The sequence below is a fragment of the Mizuhopecten yessoensis genome, unplaced genomic scaffold (genome assembly GCF_002113885.1).
Source record: "Mizuhopecten yessoensis strain PY_sf001 unplaced genomic scaffold, ASM211388v2 scaffold6383, whole genome shotgun sequence".
NCBI lineage: Eukaryota > Metazoa > Mollusca > Bivalvia > Pectinida > Pectinidae > Mizuhopecten > Mizuhopecten yessoensis.
Window position 1 is genome coordinate 179,082 of NW_018406522.1, and position 17,846 is coordinate 196,927.

The 17,846-nt window shown below is 35.1% G+C and overlaps 1 protein-coding gene across 1 annotated transcript in view; it reads left to right on the forward strand.

Annotated features, from left to right (window-relative positions):
• LOC110452087 (myb-like protein A) overlaps window positions 1-17,846 on the forward strand; it is an 89,087-nt gene that overhangs the window by 9,366 nt on the left and 61,875 nt on the right. Inside the window, exon 2 of the mRNA XM_021500374.1 lies at window positions 15,738-15,801. Coding sequence (XP_021356049.1) covers window positions 15,738-15,801 — 64 coding nt within the window. The remainder of the gene's footprint in view (window positions 1-15,737; window positions 15,802-17,846) is intronic.

Sequence of the window (17,846 nt, forward strand, 5' to 3'; positions counted from 1 at the left end):
AATTGTTGCTTTTAGGGGTGGCCCTTATAGGAACAAGTCTTTAGGGGTAGCGTTTAATGACATAATTGCTTTAGAGGCAGCCCCTTGTGAGAATATTGATCATTATTATCTTGGTCATTACTGTGATGTTTCAGTAGATAAGATTAAGAGAATGATTTGTTGTGTATAAAGTACTTAAACTATATTGACTTTCTCTTCAAAAAAGTATTTGTACCAGTAAGTTTCTCAGTTTGGTAACACATTGGTAATGTTCAAGGAAACAGTCATCTGTTATTTAACATACAAAGCAACATTGGTTTGTTGGTTGGTTGGTTGGTTGACTGGTATATCATCTTCCATGACTGACAAAGTCGGTGTTCGGCCGACGTGAGGGGGCAAGTTGGCGCTAACCAGGCCCTCTGAGATTCCAAATGTCCTAGGCCCATCCAGGTCACGCTCCGAGGTCGAAACGGCTCCTCAGATGCGGACAGGCTATCACAGCGGCTATAGTCTACGGACCAACTTCCTTGGTGTAGTCCCTGCTGCCCTCCTTTGACAAAGCAATATTATCGTTACCATATTTATACAGCAGTAAGTCCAGGTGCCCAACACATAAATTCTGTCTCAAAGTTTGGGATGGGGAGGGGGGCAGGGATGGGGTATTATTACATACAGGTCAATGAATAGCATTGAATAGTACTGAATTGTAGTAAATATGGGCGGGCTTATAACCAGGTATGGGCATAACACAAGTTTGATATGTGATTTCCTTGTAACTTACTAAGTGAACTCTTGAAAAACCTTACTTGAATGTTTGTCAAGGTCATTATTGAGACACATTTCAAATTACTCAAGCAACTTGTAGCAGAATTTAATGCAGGGTAGCACTTGATGATACTTTGGAAGTTGACTTTCAACAGTGTTTGTCAGGTAACACTAAGTATCACAGTCTGTTTTATACTGACAAGAACATGATCAAGGTACTCCAAAAAATATTGATATGTAGCAGGGATAAGAATCAGCAGGAACCATAGGATCATATGTACTCCAAAATTTTAATTGGGCCATAAAATTTGAGAAAAAGTTTAAATACATTTACAGGCATTGACCCTTCAGAATTGTTGAAAAAAATGGAAAATTGCCAAAAATGAGTGTTGTTCATTGGATGCGACATGATAAAAATAAAATGACATATTTTGTTACATTTACAGGGTCTCTACATTTTTGTTGCATAACTCTTCATCAATATGGTAAGTGTCAAAGCTATGGCTTGTCTCACGAGGGGGGCCGCGGTGGCCAAGTGGTAAAGGCGTCTGACAATCTGCTACCACTAGCTCTCCAACACTGAGTCTGAGGTTCGAGGCCTACATTGGGCAGTCGTCAGGTACGGGTCATAGCTAGGTTGTTAGTTTTTCTCTGGGAACTCCGGCTTTCCTCCACCACAAAACCTGGCACGTCCATAAATGACCATAGCTGTTAATAGGACGTAAAACACAAACAAACCAAACCAAACCCAGCTTTTCTTACTGAAAGTTGGCGACTGGAGTCCCAAGAAATCCTGACTTTATAAATCAGGGGGTGTAGGTTCTGGGGAAACGTTTGATGGCTCTTAGCATGATGGTTCTTATCATGATGGTTCTTATCATGGTGGTTCTTATCATGGTGGTTAAGAGCATGATGGCTAAGAGCATGATGGCTAAGAGCATGACATCAGGTTAAAAAATTTAGGCTAAAAAATGTAACTTGTCTCTGACGTTGCTCTAAAGCCGTCTAAAATTCAGAGGCTTTCAAGAAAAATTTGAGACCTTAATATTTATCATGATAGATCTACCCTATCATATATGTAAATAGGAACATGAGTAACAGACGTAAGTAATACACCGTTCAGACACCTTCTACAGTAGACTGAGTCAGTGATAGACTATCGGGGAAGGTTAAAATCTCAGGGACACTCAAGATCACACAGGTCATACAAAGTCACCGAACAATGTTCTTTTAGAAACCTTCTTGATGAAATCTCCTGGTCAATTTATTTCCCATTATGCTAACACCTACACTTTGATACCTGTCTATAAACTTGATATGCTGTCATTAACTATAATGTGACAGGAAAAATTGCGGGTGAAAATATCGCTTTGATTCTATTGAACCTGTTGTTATTTTTACCACATCGTGGAAATTGTTTACGATATCATATGTTCAATCAGCCATTCCCAAGAATGTCGTTGTCCTTCGCTGGGGTATATTTACAAAATTGGGTGAATTTAGGAGAGTGGATTGGACTTTAGAGAATTATTTGAACATGGGTTCAACTTGTCGTAAAATGTTTGACATTCTGAAATATACATCACTGCCTGGATAAACACATAGATTGGTTATTTTGTTAACTCCCTTTTTTGTATCAAACTTAGCAAAAAAATAAGTAAAATACAATTTTTTGCTGATATTTCTCACATATGACTTAAGATATGATCAGAAAACATAAGTTTGTGTTCAATGCAGGAGCCAATATAGCTCTACTAAGCTGGACTCGAAAATTAAATGTAAACAAAAACAATTTACTAGGTATGCTGTTTTTGAAAAGGCTAATGCTATCCCTGTATACTCTATCTGGGCCCTTACAGCTATGTACCAGTGATTTGTACTCAAGCTGTCCCCTAGCTCATACATAGATCTTATTTGGAAAGTATGAATATTATGTATATTTAGGTGGGATATATATGACCAAGGATTTGAAATGTTGGGAAAAATATATTAATGTAGGCTAGAGTTAATATATATGATTTTTCTGACATTTTCTTATCAAAAGTTGTACTTTCGATCATATCATACAAACAGATGATTCTATCTATTTCACATCAAACATAATGATATGCATTTTCCAATGACAAATGAGGAGATATTGGGGTTAAATTTTGTAACAGCATGTGCATGTTTATTATCGGGTAGTTTGCCTGGTGCATTAAAGTCCAATAACTCAATGTTATTGACCAATCAATTTTTTTTTTTAGTGATGCTAAATCACCTAAGTGTTTGAATTATCTCACATTCTTGTGTATCTTTCAAGCGTGTCATTGATGAAGAATCAAGTACAAAACAGCTTTAGTAGAATGGAACTCTTCTGTGTTTGTCACAGTTAGGTATCATACATGTACATTCTTAGGGTAGTTTACACTACAAATGATAACCTAAACATCTCTCGTGTCAGTATCTGAAATGTTTTTCTTTGCCAAAGAACTTATCAAATCGTTGGGTACAATTGTTTTATTTTCTCATCGATATTGTGAATGTGGTTGTGATTTGTTTACATGCTCTAAGGCCTATAGAATTTAACGAATCAGTAATCTGATCACAATATCGTTGAACAGACCATTACATATGTTATCACAATAACCTGTGTAGAAATAAACACAAGACACTGATCCTCACAGAGATACAAATATCAAGTCATGAATTGCATGTGTGACTGCAGGTACATATGTATATATTTATGTTGGCAAGTCATTTTTGCTCAAACAATTTTGTTTGAAATTGAGTATCTATATAGAAAACTCTCTGAAGCGTATTGAAGAAATAATCAACATATGGGAGTGTATTATGTATTGAATGTGAGAAAATTTTGGAAAAAATAGTTAACTATAAAGCTGCAAGCCGTGGGACATTTTGAAATGTAGTCCCACAGCTTGCTGTTTACATTCGCAAAGCATGCAGCTAGGAAGGTTTCTAGAAGAGTGTTGCATGTACATGGTCTAGCTGTTAAAATAATTCAAACCAAAGCATGGTCTATCGTCTAATAACATGGTTACTAACCAATGGAAAGTGTTGTTATCTTGCAGATTTGGTAGAATAATGTATGTTGGACTATTATATATATCATGATCATCTGATGTAATTTTTGTTGGTGTGACCTGGAAAAAAGATCTAAACGATGTTTAAGGCGAAATATTATAAAATTCTTTGTGTATAAGAATTATTACCCATTGAATCATCACCTGTATCTCTGTGGTAGATAATATGTCCTGGTTTGTAGTTGGGTGTGAGTTTCCCCCGGGGGTAACAAGGGTAAGGTGTGGGTTCCTTTGGCGTAGAGAGAGTAAAACCCTCAGGCAATCCAATGAGACCAATAATTGTCCGGAGAGTTGACATGTATACAATGATTTATTGTGGTTGATAGGTTATTAATTAGGTATTATAACATGGTAATTTTTATGAAGCCACGTGTCATAAATTTCCTATTTGATGTTATAAACAATGTCTAGGAAACAGAAAGGCCCGTGGCAATAGCAATCAGCCAGGCATTACAATTTCATCTCATCTACCAGGTGATCTTTCTCCCATTACTCCCAGTTATTATTGTTTGTCTAGGCCAGGCCACTGGTCAGCAGACGATATATCAGATACTGCTTGTGGTGGCCACTGGTCAGCAGACCATACATCTGATACTGCTTGTGGTCTTAAAGTGTTTGTTCAGTAATAGGTGTATGGACTATGAGCTCATTCATATTTTGTTGATATTCTTAGATTACCTGGAAATATTGAGGAGAAATATTATGATTCACATGTACCTGTGTTGTGTGGGAGGAAATCTCTTTGAACTGGCTTACGATTTCTATCAGTTCCAAGGATATTTCTACCGTTTTTACCTGAAGAGGACATGGTCCTACAGTGGTCCTATTTGACCAATGAAATTTGTTCCGTACGTATAGCCTAAAGTGGTCAGAGAAAATTCTATTCTGTGACATATATTTTCCTGTGGATATATAGGTGTGAATGACATTCATAGCACCAGGTCCAAATTGACAAATTGCATTTTAGTGAGAAATTTTCAATGGATGTTTATACCAGCCCTATATAGATGACAGGAAAACAATTCCAGAGAAGATAAACAAGGATATTGTTTTTGACATAAACTGACAACAGCTACAAGGTAATAAAAACTTATTTTGATATATATAATGATGTATTACTTATTCAGTCTGGTTTAGGGTTTGTATGGTGTATTTATGTGTGCTGCGATGTGTAAGGATTCGCTGTCTGATGATTTGATTTCTGTCTGCCATCTTTTCTGTGCTAATTATAAAGTCTGTTGCTCAATTAAAAAAGATGAACTTACAAAGTAATATAATACTATTTTTGAGATCATTAATTACCCTGTTCTGTCATACTCTGTCATACTTGTGCTCATCTACTTTTTAACTTACAAATGTTAAAACTGAAGGTGGAATACATGCAATGAATTCATTTAATCTTTTCTAATGGAACTGTATGAATATACTGATTCCATAAATTTGAAATTGATTTAAATTTGTTATTTATGCATGTAGTAATAACTTCATATTGAAAGTTTTTGTGTTCAATCACAGACAGGTACAGAAACATGTTGAGGGCGGAGTTTATATGTTACAGGATCGACGTTTTCAAACTTTTTAGGAGAGATAGAGAATCCAAACACTTTCTCCTGCATATAAAGGCCTTTAAAACTTTTTTTCCTGTCAATCAGATTTATGTTTGTCATACAAAATTAAGACACGTTTGGGTTAATTATGGCCTTTTCCGGGAGATATACAAACATTTAATTTAAATGTTTTAAAGTTATACTGTACTATATTCCCAGTAATGTTGACAAAAGTGTTAAAAAACGAACAAATATCATGTCTATGCTCCCTTCAAGAGGGCCAGAGTTCGAATCCTCATCAGTAATTTTTATGAATATATTTCTTTTTTATACATCTCTTTGCTATATAAATCGATAAGCAACTCGGAGCCAGAAAAGTGTGGAACAAAATAGATGGAACTCTCCTTTGTTTGTTATACATCAGGACTAGATCGAGATCTACCTTAATGATGCAGTCAGCTGATATTTAAATCAAAACAAACCATAAAGTATCTGTTTTGCAATTTAAACTGATCATTGCAAAAAAGATTGCAAAATAAAAAAACACTTAATTTTACTACAATTATGAAACAAATTATTACAACTGTTTGAGGAATTCGGGGTGTCTGGAGAAAACCTGTGTGATCAGCAGGTACGTGATCCCATACCTGTTCACGTCCGATCGGGGAATCGAACCCTGGCTGCCTTGGTGAGAAGTCATATCTATTAATTGTGCCAACAGACCAGTCCATACCAAAATTTATATTTAAAAAAATTAATGTAGAAAAATTGGAAATTTCATTTAACTCATTCCTCCCTGAAATTTCATAATGAACTATTCCAACCTTTGAATTGGAAGAGTTCAAATGAGTCTTCAGGGGTGAATGAGTTAAAGTTCAATTAAGCTAACAATGCTTTTTACAAGGAGTCCCTTACAGGAATGAGTTAAATCAGTATCTACATTAGCATTAAGGCATGGACTATATATCTATCACCATGGAAACACTTTTTTCTTTAATTGATTGTCCATGCATGGATATTAGAGGCAGTAGTGCTTGGTACATTGCATTAAGGTATAGAAAAGGACAATATAAAGTATATTGTCATTTTGGCGGATGGATTTTTCTTCCGCTTACCTTTGCTTATATTTTACAGACATTTTAATTTGTTTGAAATAATTGGATTTTTTGGAAATCATGTGTTACTCAGATCAAGAATTAGTAAAAGAAGTTTTTATCAAAATTTTTCAGAATATGAATAAAAAATTGCGGCCACTTCCTAAAAGTGAGCCAATTTATCGCCAATCACAAATGTTTTGGTGTTATTTTGTTGGAGAATTGATGAGACATAAATCAAAGGGAGCTTCACAGCATGGAGATAGTTATAATCACTTTACAGATACATGTATAATTCTATAGAAGGTATTGGGAGCAGGTCAACGAGCCAGCACATGAACTTTTAAGATCACCAGCACAGTATTTAGGTTTTGCAGTAAAAGCAAAAAAGGTATTCACACAACATAATTATGTTGGTGATGGAACGAAAAAAATAGCAAATACTGTGGTACTAAGTGACTGACTAATCAGTAATGTGTATCGTGTGCATTAGGCCAGGTACATAATGGGCTATTTGTACAAGTCCATGCCCTATTGGTGTTCTGATGATAATGATATGGAGCATGTACTGTATGTATAGTAATTACCAACACGGCTTTATAAGTATTGGGGGCATTTCTAACTTTTTCGGGAAAGAATCCTGGCAAGGAAATATAAAAGATCATAGAATTGAAGACAAAATAATATCTGACATCAAAGTTTGACAAGGTGATGATTTGAATTCATAGAAATTAAAAATTGTTGAAAATGTTTTTTTCTGGTAAAGAAAACTCATTAAGTCCTGAAGCCAGATGGCTTACATAATCAATTCTTTCATGTTAAAATGTTGCTAGTTCTGCCAATTGTACGGTTTTATTTCGACACATTTACTGTAAGTTTGAATCGTTTTTATCTTTTACTGAGTCTTAGAACGATGTATTCTACAGTTCTATAGGGTCAAAGAGTTACCATCAACAGAAAAGACTTGCAGATAACGTTCTGAATGGATTACACAACAGCACTTTGTGTCTTAATTGCATCTGTTTACAAGATCTGCCTTCAAAAGAGATGTAAAAAGCTTAAAAAATCCAATACCAACAACTTTCAAATAGTGACAAAAGGTTAGGATACAAGAGAGTTGAGGATTTTAATTGGTTGACTCTGTACAACACACTTAAGAGTAACACAGGTATTTAATTGAAGGGCGACAAAAACCGAAATGACTCTTAAACATGTCAACCAACCTGTCATTAGGGGATCTGTTAGAAAGAGGTTTTACTGAAAAACATTCCAATACAAATAGAGATAAAGCTGGTGTACAGACGTAATGTGTGTCATCGACTTTGTGTGCTACATGAAGCCGTAGAGCTTTGTGTACGGATGAAAGCGAGAAGTCGTACTATCATTACAGCTACACAACAAATATGGGACGGTTATCAGAAATGGCGTTAGTATGGTAATTTTTGTATAAAACGCCACTAAGTAACTGATCATACCTCAATGCGACACTCGTGATCCCTATCTCTTTGGCAGGTGAGCCCTACAAAGGGCATAAAAACAGTCAATTGGAGGGAGCGAAAGTTACTATTAAGGTTGCTTAACCCGTAGAAATATCTATTCTTTAATTTTCTTTTCTTTCTTTATATTTCCCTTCAAGCGGTAAGAAAATATTGATGGACAAGTCAGGATTAAATTGATTTCAACAGCAGATAACTGACACCATGTTTAGACGTTCCCGGTATAAAGATTCTAACAAATCCAGAACTGAAGATTATCATTGATGTACTAGTGTAAAACAGTTTCCATTGCATACATGTAGTTCCAGTTTTTGGCAGTGGTACGGGGATCCTTAATTAAATAATTTACACTGGTTTACAGATACGAGTCATGCATGGACTCTGCATGAGCTTCCTGCACTACGATTTATACAGGGGTATATATTGGAATCGACTAGTGACTGTTCATTCTACCCCTTCGTTGGGACTTTGGCCCCTAGACTTACCACCTGTAGGGTCACAACAATGTTTTCTATTTTGCTGTGCACATTGTGGTAACCTGCACATGCTTCGTTGTTCAAATTACGAACTTCACTTTTCAGTGTAGGACAATATTTTAACAAAGGTATATATTCGATGATAGGTAGCTAGTCCCCTTTGATTAAATCCAATATTGAATTATTTCACAGACTTTTGATTAATGGACATTTTTGTCATGTATTCATCCGAATAAATAAAGCCAAAGAATTGGTTTCCAATAATCATTTTATACTAAAACATGTCCTCACAGTCAGTCGTGTAGGAGAGAACTTCGACTCGGGTTGTCATATTGACAAACCTTACGCTCTTAAAAAATGTCAAAGGAGAAATGAAAATATGTGTGAGTAGATTTACATAGGTCAAGAACCTGTTAAGTTGATGTGTGTGTCCCGAGGTCTCGGCTCTGTAGAGGAATTTCACTCCTATTGTCGTGCTCTCAAGGTAAGACCAGATATACCGGTAAGAAACACCATTTACTGAAATTATGCAAAGTGATATTGGTAAACAATTTGAATGGACGTAAATAAGGGTCAGAGATTTGATGCGGGACATGAATGTTGTGTTGTGAGATTGAATATCGGAACATGTACTTGAATTGAACTGGCTTACGATTTAAGTAAATGGTAAAAAGGATGTGTATTTTGATCACTGAAATATTACATAGATATAATTTGGGTCTATATTGTAAACATTTGAAAGAAGGCTATTGTTACTGAACAATGCATTGAAATAGAAAATTAAAATGTGTTGATCGATTGACAGAATATTTATTGAAATAATATTTTGTCTGTATTTGATTTAATTCATTGGAATATTTAAAAAAACCTCTTAAAATCAAACAGAACACATGCTGCTTTGATAACTAAAAGAATCAAAAGATAATTATGGTTATATAAGACATAAAAATCTTTTTACTTACTGCCACCATCTGTCTGGAGTAATTTTGCCATTAGAAAGAGTGTTGGCAATAAACATTGAGGGAGACATTCAGGGATTGGTAAGAAGCAATGAAGAGGGGACCTTGAGTCATGTTGGTACTTAACCCTTTCACCACTGTGGACCATAATGGACTCATCCAGTTCAATGAATGGTAGAGTTGACTAAGGTAACATAGGGGTGTAAGTGTTAAAAGTGAGGTGACTATATAGTAACTGGACATTACATAGAGGTTTTACTCTACAGGAAGCATTTATGGTAGGATGTGAATGTTTTGAAATTTAAGTTATGGTAGTGAGAATGTATGCGGTTGTGACTGTATTTATACCCCTGTCGAAAGGCGGGACATCTTATTTTATCACATGATCGGATGCGCACAGTGTCTGCTCGATATCTCAAGTAATTTTCAACAGATTGACTTCAAACTTCATAAGAAGGTTAATTACCATGAAAGCTTGGACAAGTATGATCACCACTGTTAACCGACAGTAAACTACAGAGTTGTGCCCCTTTATTCAATTCAACGTGTGACGGGCGTAGCATATGTGCCACTTTGTGCAGACCTTGTTTATGACATTATGTTTTTCTGGTATGGATGCCTCCCTCTAACCCCCACCCCCACAATATCAAAAGTAGAAAAATATTCAATAAAACATGTAGGTGCCGATATTTTAGTTGTAAAAGTTAATCTAATTGGAATCGATACATAAATATAATTCTAAACAAATATTTGTATATTCAAACATGTGATTTCTTACTCAAAGACTGTTTAAAACCACAATGATTCTTACATGTTTACCCGACAGATCTTACACAAATTGGATAATCCTGTGTTTATGTGCCGTCTCCTTATAATGCCGTGGATTTGTTGTGATAGAACTATTCCCAAACCCTATGTCAATTTCGTAAATCCCCAAACGTATATACATGTGCAGGTATACGTACAATATCTTAGCAGACCTTAGGATTAGTCAAACCTTGGACCCGTTTGACAATTGTCTATCCTCTATCTAAATGTTGTTACAGTCGTTCTCAGCCAGAGACATTAAAGCTTAGAAACAGGTGGAAAATGTCAATACAGGTAGACTAGTGACGATTACACATAGACTTAACAGGTATAGAACATACGTAATGATTATTGTCAATAACAGATAAGGTTTGACCATCAGTAGGGATTTGTAAGGTCAAAACAGGTATACAGGAAAAATGACCAGGGCCCATATTCATGAAACCATTCTCATGGTCAAACTCAGATTCTGTGCTCGAGCCCAATATTTTGTTCTGGCAATTATTTTATGAAAAAACACATTATGTCCATAATATGGAAGAATTTTGGACATACTGCAAGCCTTGTACGTTGTAAGAATTTCTGAGAATGGTTTTATGAATACGGGCCCAGGTCAATTTCCTAACCCCTTAGAAAAACTTCATCGCTAAAACGAATCATATTTTAATATTTCATGATAGCTAGATAAAGTGTTAAGCTATATCTCCCCTATAAAATGCTAGCTGCTTCCTACCGTAGCTCATTCGGTCGAGTGTAAGACTTGTAACCTGTGGGTCCCAACGTAGGTGTCCGTGGGTTCGATCCCCTGGCGGAGGCATATTACATTGAAAAGTAATGACCTCTGTTACATTGGCGCCCACATAGGGACCCCGGGAAATGTTGCCAAAAATGCTTGGCGAGAATCGATATGACCCCTGGAAAACTAAGGTGTCACCCTGATAAAGTACTGGCAGCTTCCTACCAACTCGGCTAGGGAGAATTTCTCTTTAGCTAATATTACTATGTAATTGGAAATTTTCGCTGCTGTTTAAGTTTCGCCGTTTAGATTTATCATTACAGTGTATATATAAGTCAACAGTATGATTAAACATAGTAATTGAATATGAAGGTCTAAATAAACTCTGGGCGAAAATTTATTTCACGGGCGAAGGTCCTAAGTTTGACTGGATGAAAGTTTCCTGGTATTCACTAGTACCTCTGTTTTACAGCTGGAACTTCAATTAAATTGTGTTGTTGATCATACTTGTGCTTGAAATAAAGGGGGGTCACTCTGAACTTTATCAGGCATGAGATACAGGTATTGTGACAAAGCATAAAAAGTTAAACACTTCAATGGTTCAGTTAACTCATTCACCCCTGAAGTTTCATAATGAACTAGTCCAACCTTTGTATTGGAAGAGTTCAAATGTGTCTTCAAGGGTGAATGAGTTAAATATGAAAGTCATGTAAGAGAGTGGTTAGTTCTATGTTGATATGGCGGAGTGATTTATATACTTTCTACCTATGTGACGTTCCAAAGAACAGTGGTAAAGGGAGATTTATGATGACTGTACATGCATCACATATATAATTCTATAAAATTTGTGGTTCAGGTCGCAACTTGGTGTATATGTTAACTGTAACAATTAAGTTTTACAGTTGGGTTTAGTACTGTTTAACGTCCTATCAACAACTGTGGTCATTTAAGGACGGCCTCCCCTGTGTGCAAGATCCATGCATGTAGTGTATGCGTGTGTGTTTTGGGAGGCTGCGATAGCGAGCCTCTGGCGAGCTAAAATGAAACATTTGTGACGAGTTTCATAAATTTCATATGAAATGAAAACGAGTGTAAGATCATTTTTATCACATAATCAAGATTTGTGGCATTTATTTATGTAAAACGACAGTTTCCATGCAACCTTGAAATGTTAAAAGCCGCCATTTTGACTCCGGTGTGTAAGTCTATGACATCATGTACTTGTCCTAGCCGTGACGTCACAATTGAAACAAACTTTCATCCAATCACAGGGCTGATAGGCCATATTACACGCAAACAAGTATGACATGGGTATATATATTCACTGGATAACACAGTACATTATGTGATAATTATATGTTATGGTGACTTTAGGTACATATGTATACACTATCACTGTGTACAGTACAATATCTGTCACACGCTGATTGATGCTCAGCTAATTAAAACTGTAACCTGTGACCCGGACTCATTAGCATATTACAGGTAGGCTGTTTTAAGATTCTCTGTAGTGCATTAGCTTGTTTAATTAGCGTTGTCAACTTAGAAATATGTTATTAAGATGCCATGTAATGTTGACAGAACTTTCTTAATTCTAATTTGAAATTTAAAAAGTTCTATGCATATATAAAGGAAACTCCGTCAATTTCTTGGCACATTGTCAACAAAAGTCGGTGCAGTATTCGATCATTTACTCACAACCTGACAAATTTAAATGAACAAGTTGGTTTTGAAATGTAGCAACTCTTTTGGAGATATTGTATGTGTAGGTATATCTCTTCATTTAGATAGAACTACCAAAATTATTCAACATGTCACTACACTTTTCGTTATTAAAGACATCAAAATTTAAGAATATTTGCCATAACTCTGACATATGCTGATATAGGCCTATTTGATCTTGTTAGACTGAGAAGAGAAATATACATTTTAATTTAATGTAATAACAAAATTATTCAACATGTAACTAAACTATTAAATAATAAAGACATCTTAATTTAAGAACATTTACCATAATTCTGATGTACGCTGATAGAGGCCTATTGTATATCTAGAAAGGAAAAAGAAATTTAATATCACTATTAAAAATATCAAAATTTAAGAACATTTACCATAATTATGTTGTACACTGATAGAGGCCTATCTATCTAGAAAGGAAAAAAAGAAATTAAATATCATTATTAAAAATATCAAAATTTAAGGACATTTACCATAATTCTGATGTATGCGGATAGAGGCCTATTGTGTCTAGCGAGAAAAGGGAAATTTAATCGCTACAAGATTTCCAGTGATACAATGAGGAGTTAAAGTGTGTGCTCAATTAACTTCAATTCTAGTGTTGACGAAACCTGATCAATCTCACCTAGGTCACGTCCAGGTAAGCTGATTCTTCACAGGTTAATTGGAAAATGTTTAAAAACTTGAATTTAATCCAGATCTCTTTGACAGATATTTTGAAATGTCACCGAAGAATTTCTTTGTAATATGAGAAGGGATTCTATATATCAAATAGGTTGGAGTTTATATTAAATTGATGTTTGGAAAATGTTCAAAGTGGTTGAAATACCTCGGCTTTGATTTCTACACAACTGTCATTCTAATTGAACCAGAACATCAAGACATTCTACTACAGTTGTGTTCTGTGTTTGTAAACAGTTACCTGTACATTTATATGTACCACAAGGATCAACATGATAATGCTCCCGCCACATACTGAAGGAGGCATGAACTCATTCACCCCTGATATTTCATAATGGACTATTCCAAACTTTGAATTGGAAGAGTTCAAATGTGTCTTCAGGGGTGAATGAGTTATGTGTTTCTTATTCCATCATTTGATCTGTCTATCCATCTGTCTATCCATCTGTCTGTATATAGTTCGAGTTAGACTATTCCTTTAGCAACATTACTCTAATAATACAAATCTACCAGCTATTAAACTCAATATAGGGATACATTTTTGAACACTCTACCAATATACCAAATGTAGGTCCCTGACTAAATTTGGTAAAATTCATATTTGCAAACTCTCCCTATTTAGGAGGGAGACTCTCAATTTTTTACCCCCAAACAAAAGCATTTTCAACCTATGAATTTGCTAATCTGTTCTTATTTTCTAAGATCTGATGATTTCACTTGAAAGAAAAGATCAATTGATGCCCTCTAAAAATTGTTACTTTTCCCCTTAGGGTGTACATACACCCATTTTATTTATGTCGTTACATGTAATTCTGAGTACACATAGTCTCCCCCATGGAAATTTCAAAAAGTTGGCAAGTATGAACATTTTGTATTTAGTTGCATTTCCATCAAAGTGGGAGAACAGCACTTGTGTGCTTAAAAATCTAGTTTTATGAAGACTTTATGTGTGTTAAATTTTTATTAACAATTTTATTCAAGTTGTTGAAAGATGTCTTTCTGATCTTATAATCTCAGCCACTTTTAAATATATGGGCATATCACTCCTCTGTCTTGGGCTTGACAAGACCCAATACACTAATTAGCAAATTTTAAATAATATTGCCTTTAATTAATGTGCAGATCTTGCCTGGGTCAGACACAGTTCGCCTGTGGTAATTGATTTATTTGAACATCTGTTTTGAGATCAGAGGTCAATGTTTGAATTGCATTGTTCCTAGACATAGTCAATGTTCTATTTATTCAGGGTGTACAATGTTTATATGAAGTATTAGTCCTTGGACAGATTTTAAAATTTGAATGTTAATAATTTTGACAAGCCTTGACGGAAAAATCTACAAGCCACAGGCATCGGGCAAGTGTGATTGTGTACTCGTGTCTGAGTCTTGTTACTTTAGTAAGAAGTTTGTCATCGTTTTCTAAAGATAGGAAAGCCTATATAATTATACCAGTTGTGTGGGTGTGGTTTTAAACTAGATTTAATGTCATTTTAAGTAATAATGTCATTTTACCCAACAGTTCTGATAACGGGACCTGATGTACTGAATACACCCAACAGTTCTGATAACGCTGACTTTAATGAAAACCAAACCGGTCTGCAGTAATTTACAACCCTTTGGTTTCCTAGTCATAATTAAGTTTTCTGCCTGACCAAGGCTGTCATTCTGATGTTATCACCTTTGAATGAAAAACAAAACGATCGGAAATAATTTACAGCACTTCAGTTTTCCTACACTAATTCTGTTTTCTGCCCGACCACACAAAACTGGTGTCCATGGTTGTACATAAACTCAAGCATAATTCCTGCGTTTTATATTCCGTAAATCAAGTCACATACTGCACTGCACCCAAGGGACCACCGGCCGCCTGTCAAGACAAATTTTATGATGTAATGGCCTTCAGTCAACTGTTAACACCTCGGGCAGTTGTTTATTTCACTTTTCTATTGTTGTGGTAAATTTTTTGACAAAGTCAGCATTTTGTGTGGTGACTTTCGATGGGTGAGTTCTAGCAGTGGTAACAGGTTATACCTTACCTGTGCAAGTGTGATTTAAATAGAAAAATATATATTTTTTAGATTAGAAAAAAAATGTTTAGTTCAAACTTTAATTTAAATAAGAAATTTTAAACATAAAGGTAGGCTTGTGCTTTTTTAATATTCCTTTAATTTCAGAAGAAACTGTATACATACTTTATTGATAAGTCAAAGCATTTTGTGTTTGGGTAGAACTTTTCTAAAATGCGAAACCTGTTTTTAACTTACAATTACTTATTGTAAACTTCAAATATAAAAATAACTGTAGATAGATATGGCAATGCTCTGCCTTTAGATGTGTTTTAGGTGTGTTTTAAATTGAGATATTTCTGTCTTCTACAGGATTAACATGAAGGAGAGACAAGGGTTGATAGTGGATGTGTGTGATGGACGGAGCTGGCCAGTGGTAAGTCAGATTATAATTTTTATTCATTTAAGCTCCTACATTCAAGATTTTTGTGGAATCGTCAGAACTCTTGTTATGTATATACCATTCTAATTTAATTTATCCTTTAGAAATATGGATCAATATCAATATGCTGGCTGTGAAGTACTGTCATAAGACGGCCACAATCTTCAGCCTTTTCTTTAAGAAATGGATGTCACTTTTCAAATTTACAGCAGAAATTAGTTGAATTCACATTATCATGAAAGAGTTACCTCCCTTCCAACTCTCAATTCACTAAAGTATTTATACTGTGCAGTCTATAATGGGGTCTAACTTACAAAATATATCAAGATAAAAAAAATAAAAAAAATGATATGAAAAAATACATCAAATAACATCTGAACATTAATGAATCTGATCAAATCTAATTATTTTCATCAAATATATTCAATAATTGATTAATAAGTTTTTGAAGCTCGTTACATTACAAGTACAAATCTGATAACTCTTTTTGTTAATTAATTTCTGGCTTGATAATAAGCATTGCAGTTAATTAGTTTAGTTCTCTGGATCTATTTAATGTGCATCACCTGCATCATTTCTAAACACGAGAATTGTTACCGTATAAATTAGCATTGCAGCTCCTCCGAATGTCTAGAGGGATGCTGAGTCTGAGGGAACATTACGTAGAGTGCTGCTGTGTTTTGTAGCTTTAATGTTCCCTCTGACGATATAGACCACTGATTGAGTTAGGATGCAGTAGTTTGTTTCATTATCGTAATTTTGCATTTTACTGGATGACTGGTAATCACGCTTCCTTATTTCATCAGGAAATATCAAGGAAATGATGTATTAGAGTTGTTTTTCTTTTCTCCAACCCCCCCCCATGATATTTATCTGACATACGGAATTCATCTTACTGTTGTGTGGGAGGGATCAAACTGATGAAGTAAGCTTGTTTGTAGTTTAAAATCCTCACAGAAACTTAGGTCATATACCTGAGCATTTTAGACTGATAGTTGGACTACTACACATAACATAAAATATCTTTACTCTTAAATGTCACAAATGTGGTCATACCTTGATATTTTATCTCCTCACATTTTTCTAACAATAAACAAGCCAACCGGAAGTGTCCAGGCAGACAGGGTTGAAAATATAAACAGATATTGCAGTAAGAAAGTGTTCCATCGGTGCCATTAGACTGATTTTAATCACTTCTGTGTCATCTTATTGCCACGTGAAACATAGATGTAAGATTATGTCCCTTCTTCCTCTATAAATTAGTTGATATAGAAGGAAATCCCAAATTCTGCAGCTCGATCCCCCCTTATCCTCCCACACGNAACGGTAATACTTTACAGAAACTGATGACGTCTGCCTAATTGAAATGGAAATTAAATATGTACGTCAGTTTCAGTAAGAGATTTTCTGTTTCAATTATTTCCAATCCTTTTTGTTAACTGTTTAATCTGTAGGTTCTGATATCAAACCTGACAAAGATACAATGTAATCTGTCCTATTAACACTGATATATTTGGTGTTAGGTAGATTTGACACCACATCAGTTCAGATCGACTTGTAAACAGTATGTGACCCCGAGTTAATGATTATACAGACTATACAAGGTTCAGTTTAGACAAGTTATTTTATAGAAGATCTTATAATTAGTTGAAGGTCTGGTTTATACAGATTTCCATATTATGTAAGGTTCAGATTAGACAGGTATAACTAGATTATCTGGTTTATGCAGGTTTCTGGATAATACACGGTTCAGTTTAGAAAAATATTTTAGAGTCAAAAGTCTGGTTTCGGTATTATGCAGGATTAAGATGAGACCAATTTAACTGTAGAAAAAAACATGTATTGAAGATCTGGTTTATACAGGTTTCACTATTAAGCAGTGACCATTTTAGACAGGTTTTACTGTGGAAGATCTTCAAAAGTCTGGTTTGTACAGGTCTCCAGATTATGCAGGATTCAGATTAGACAGGTATACTGTAGTTAATGTCATCAAAGGTCTGGTCTATACAGGTCTCCAGATTATGCAGGAGTTACTGTAA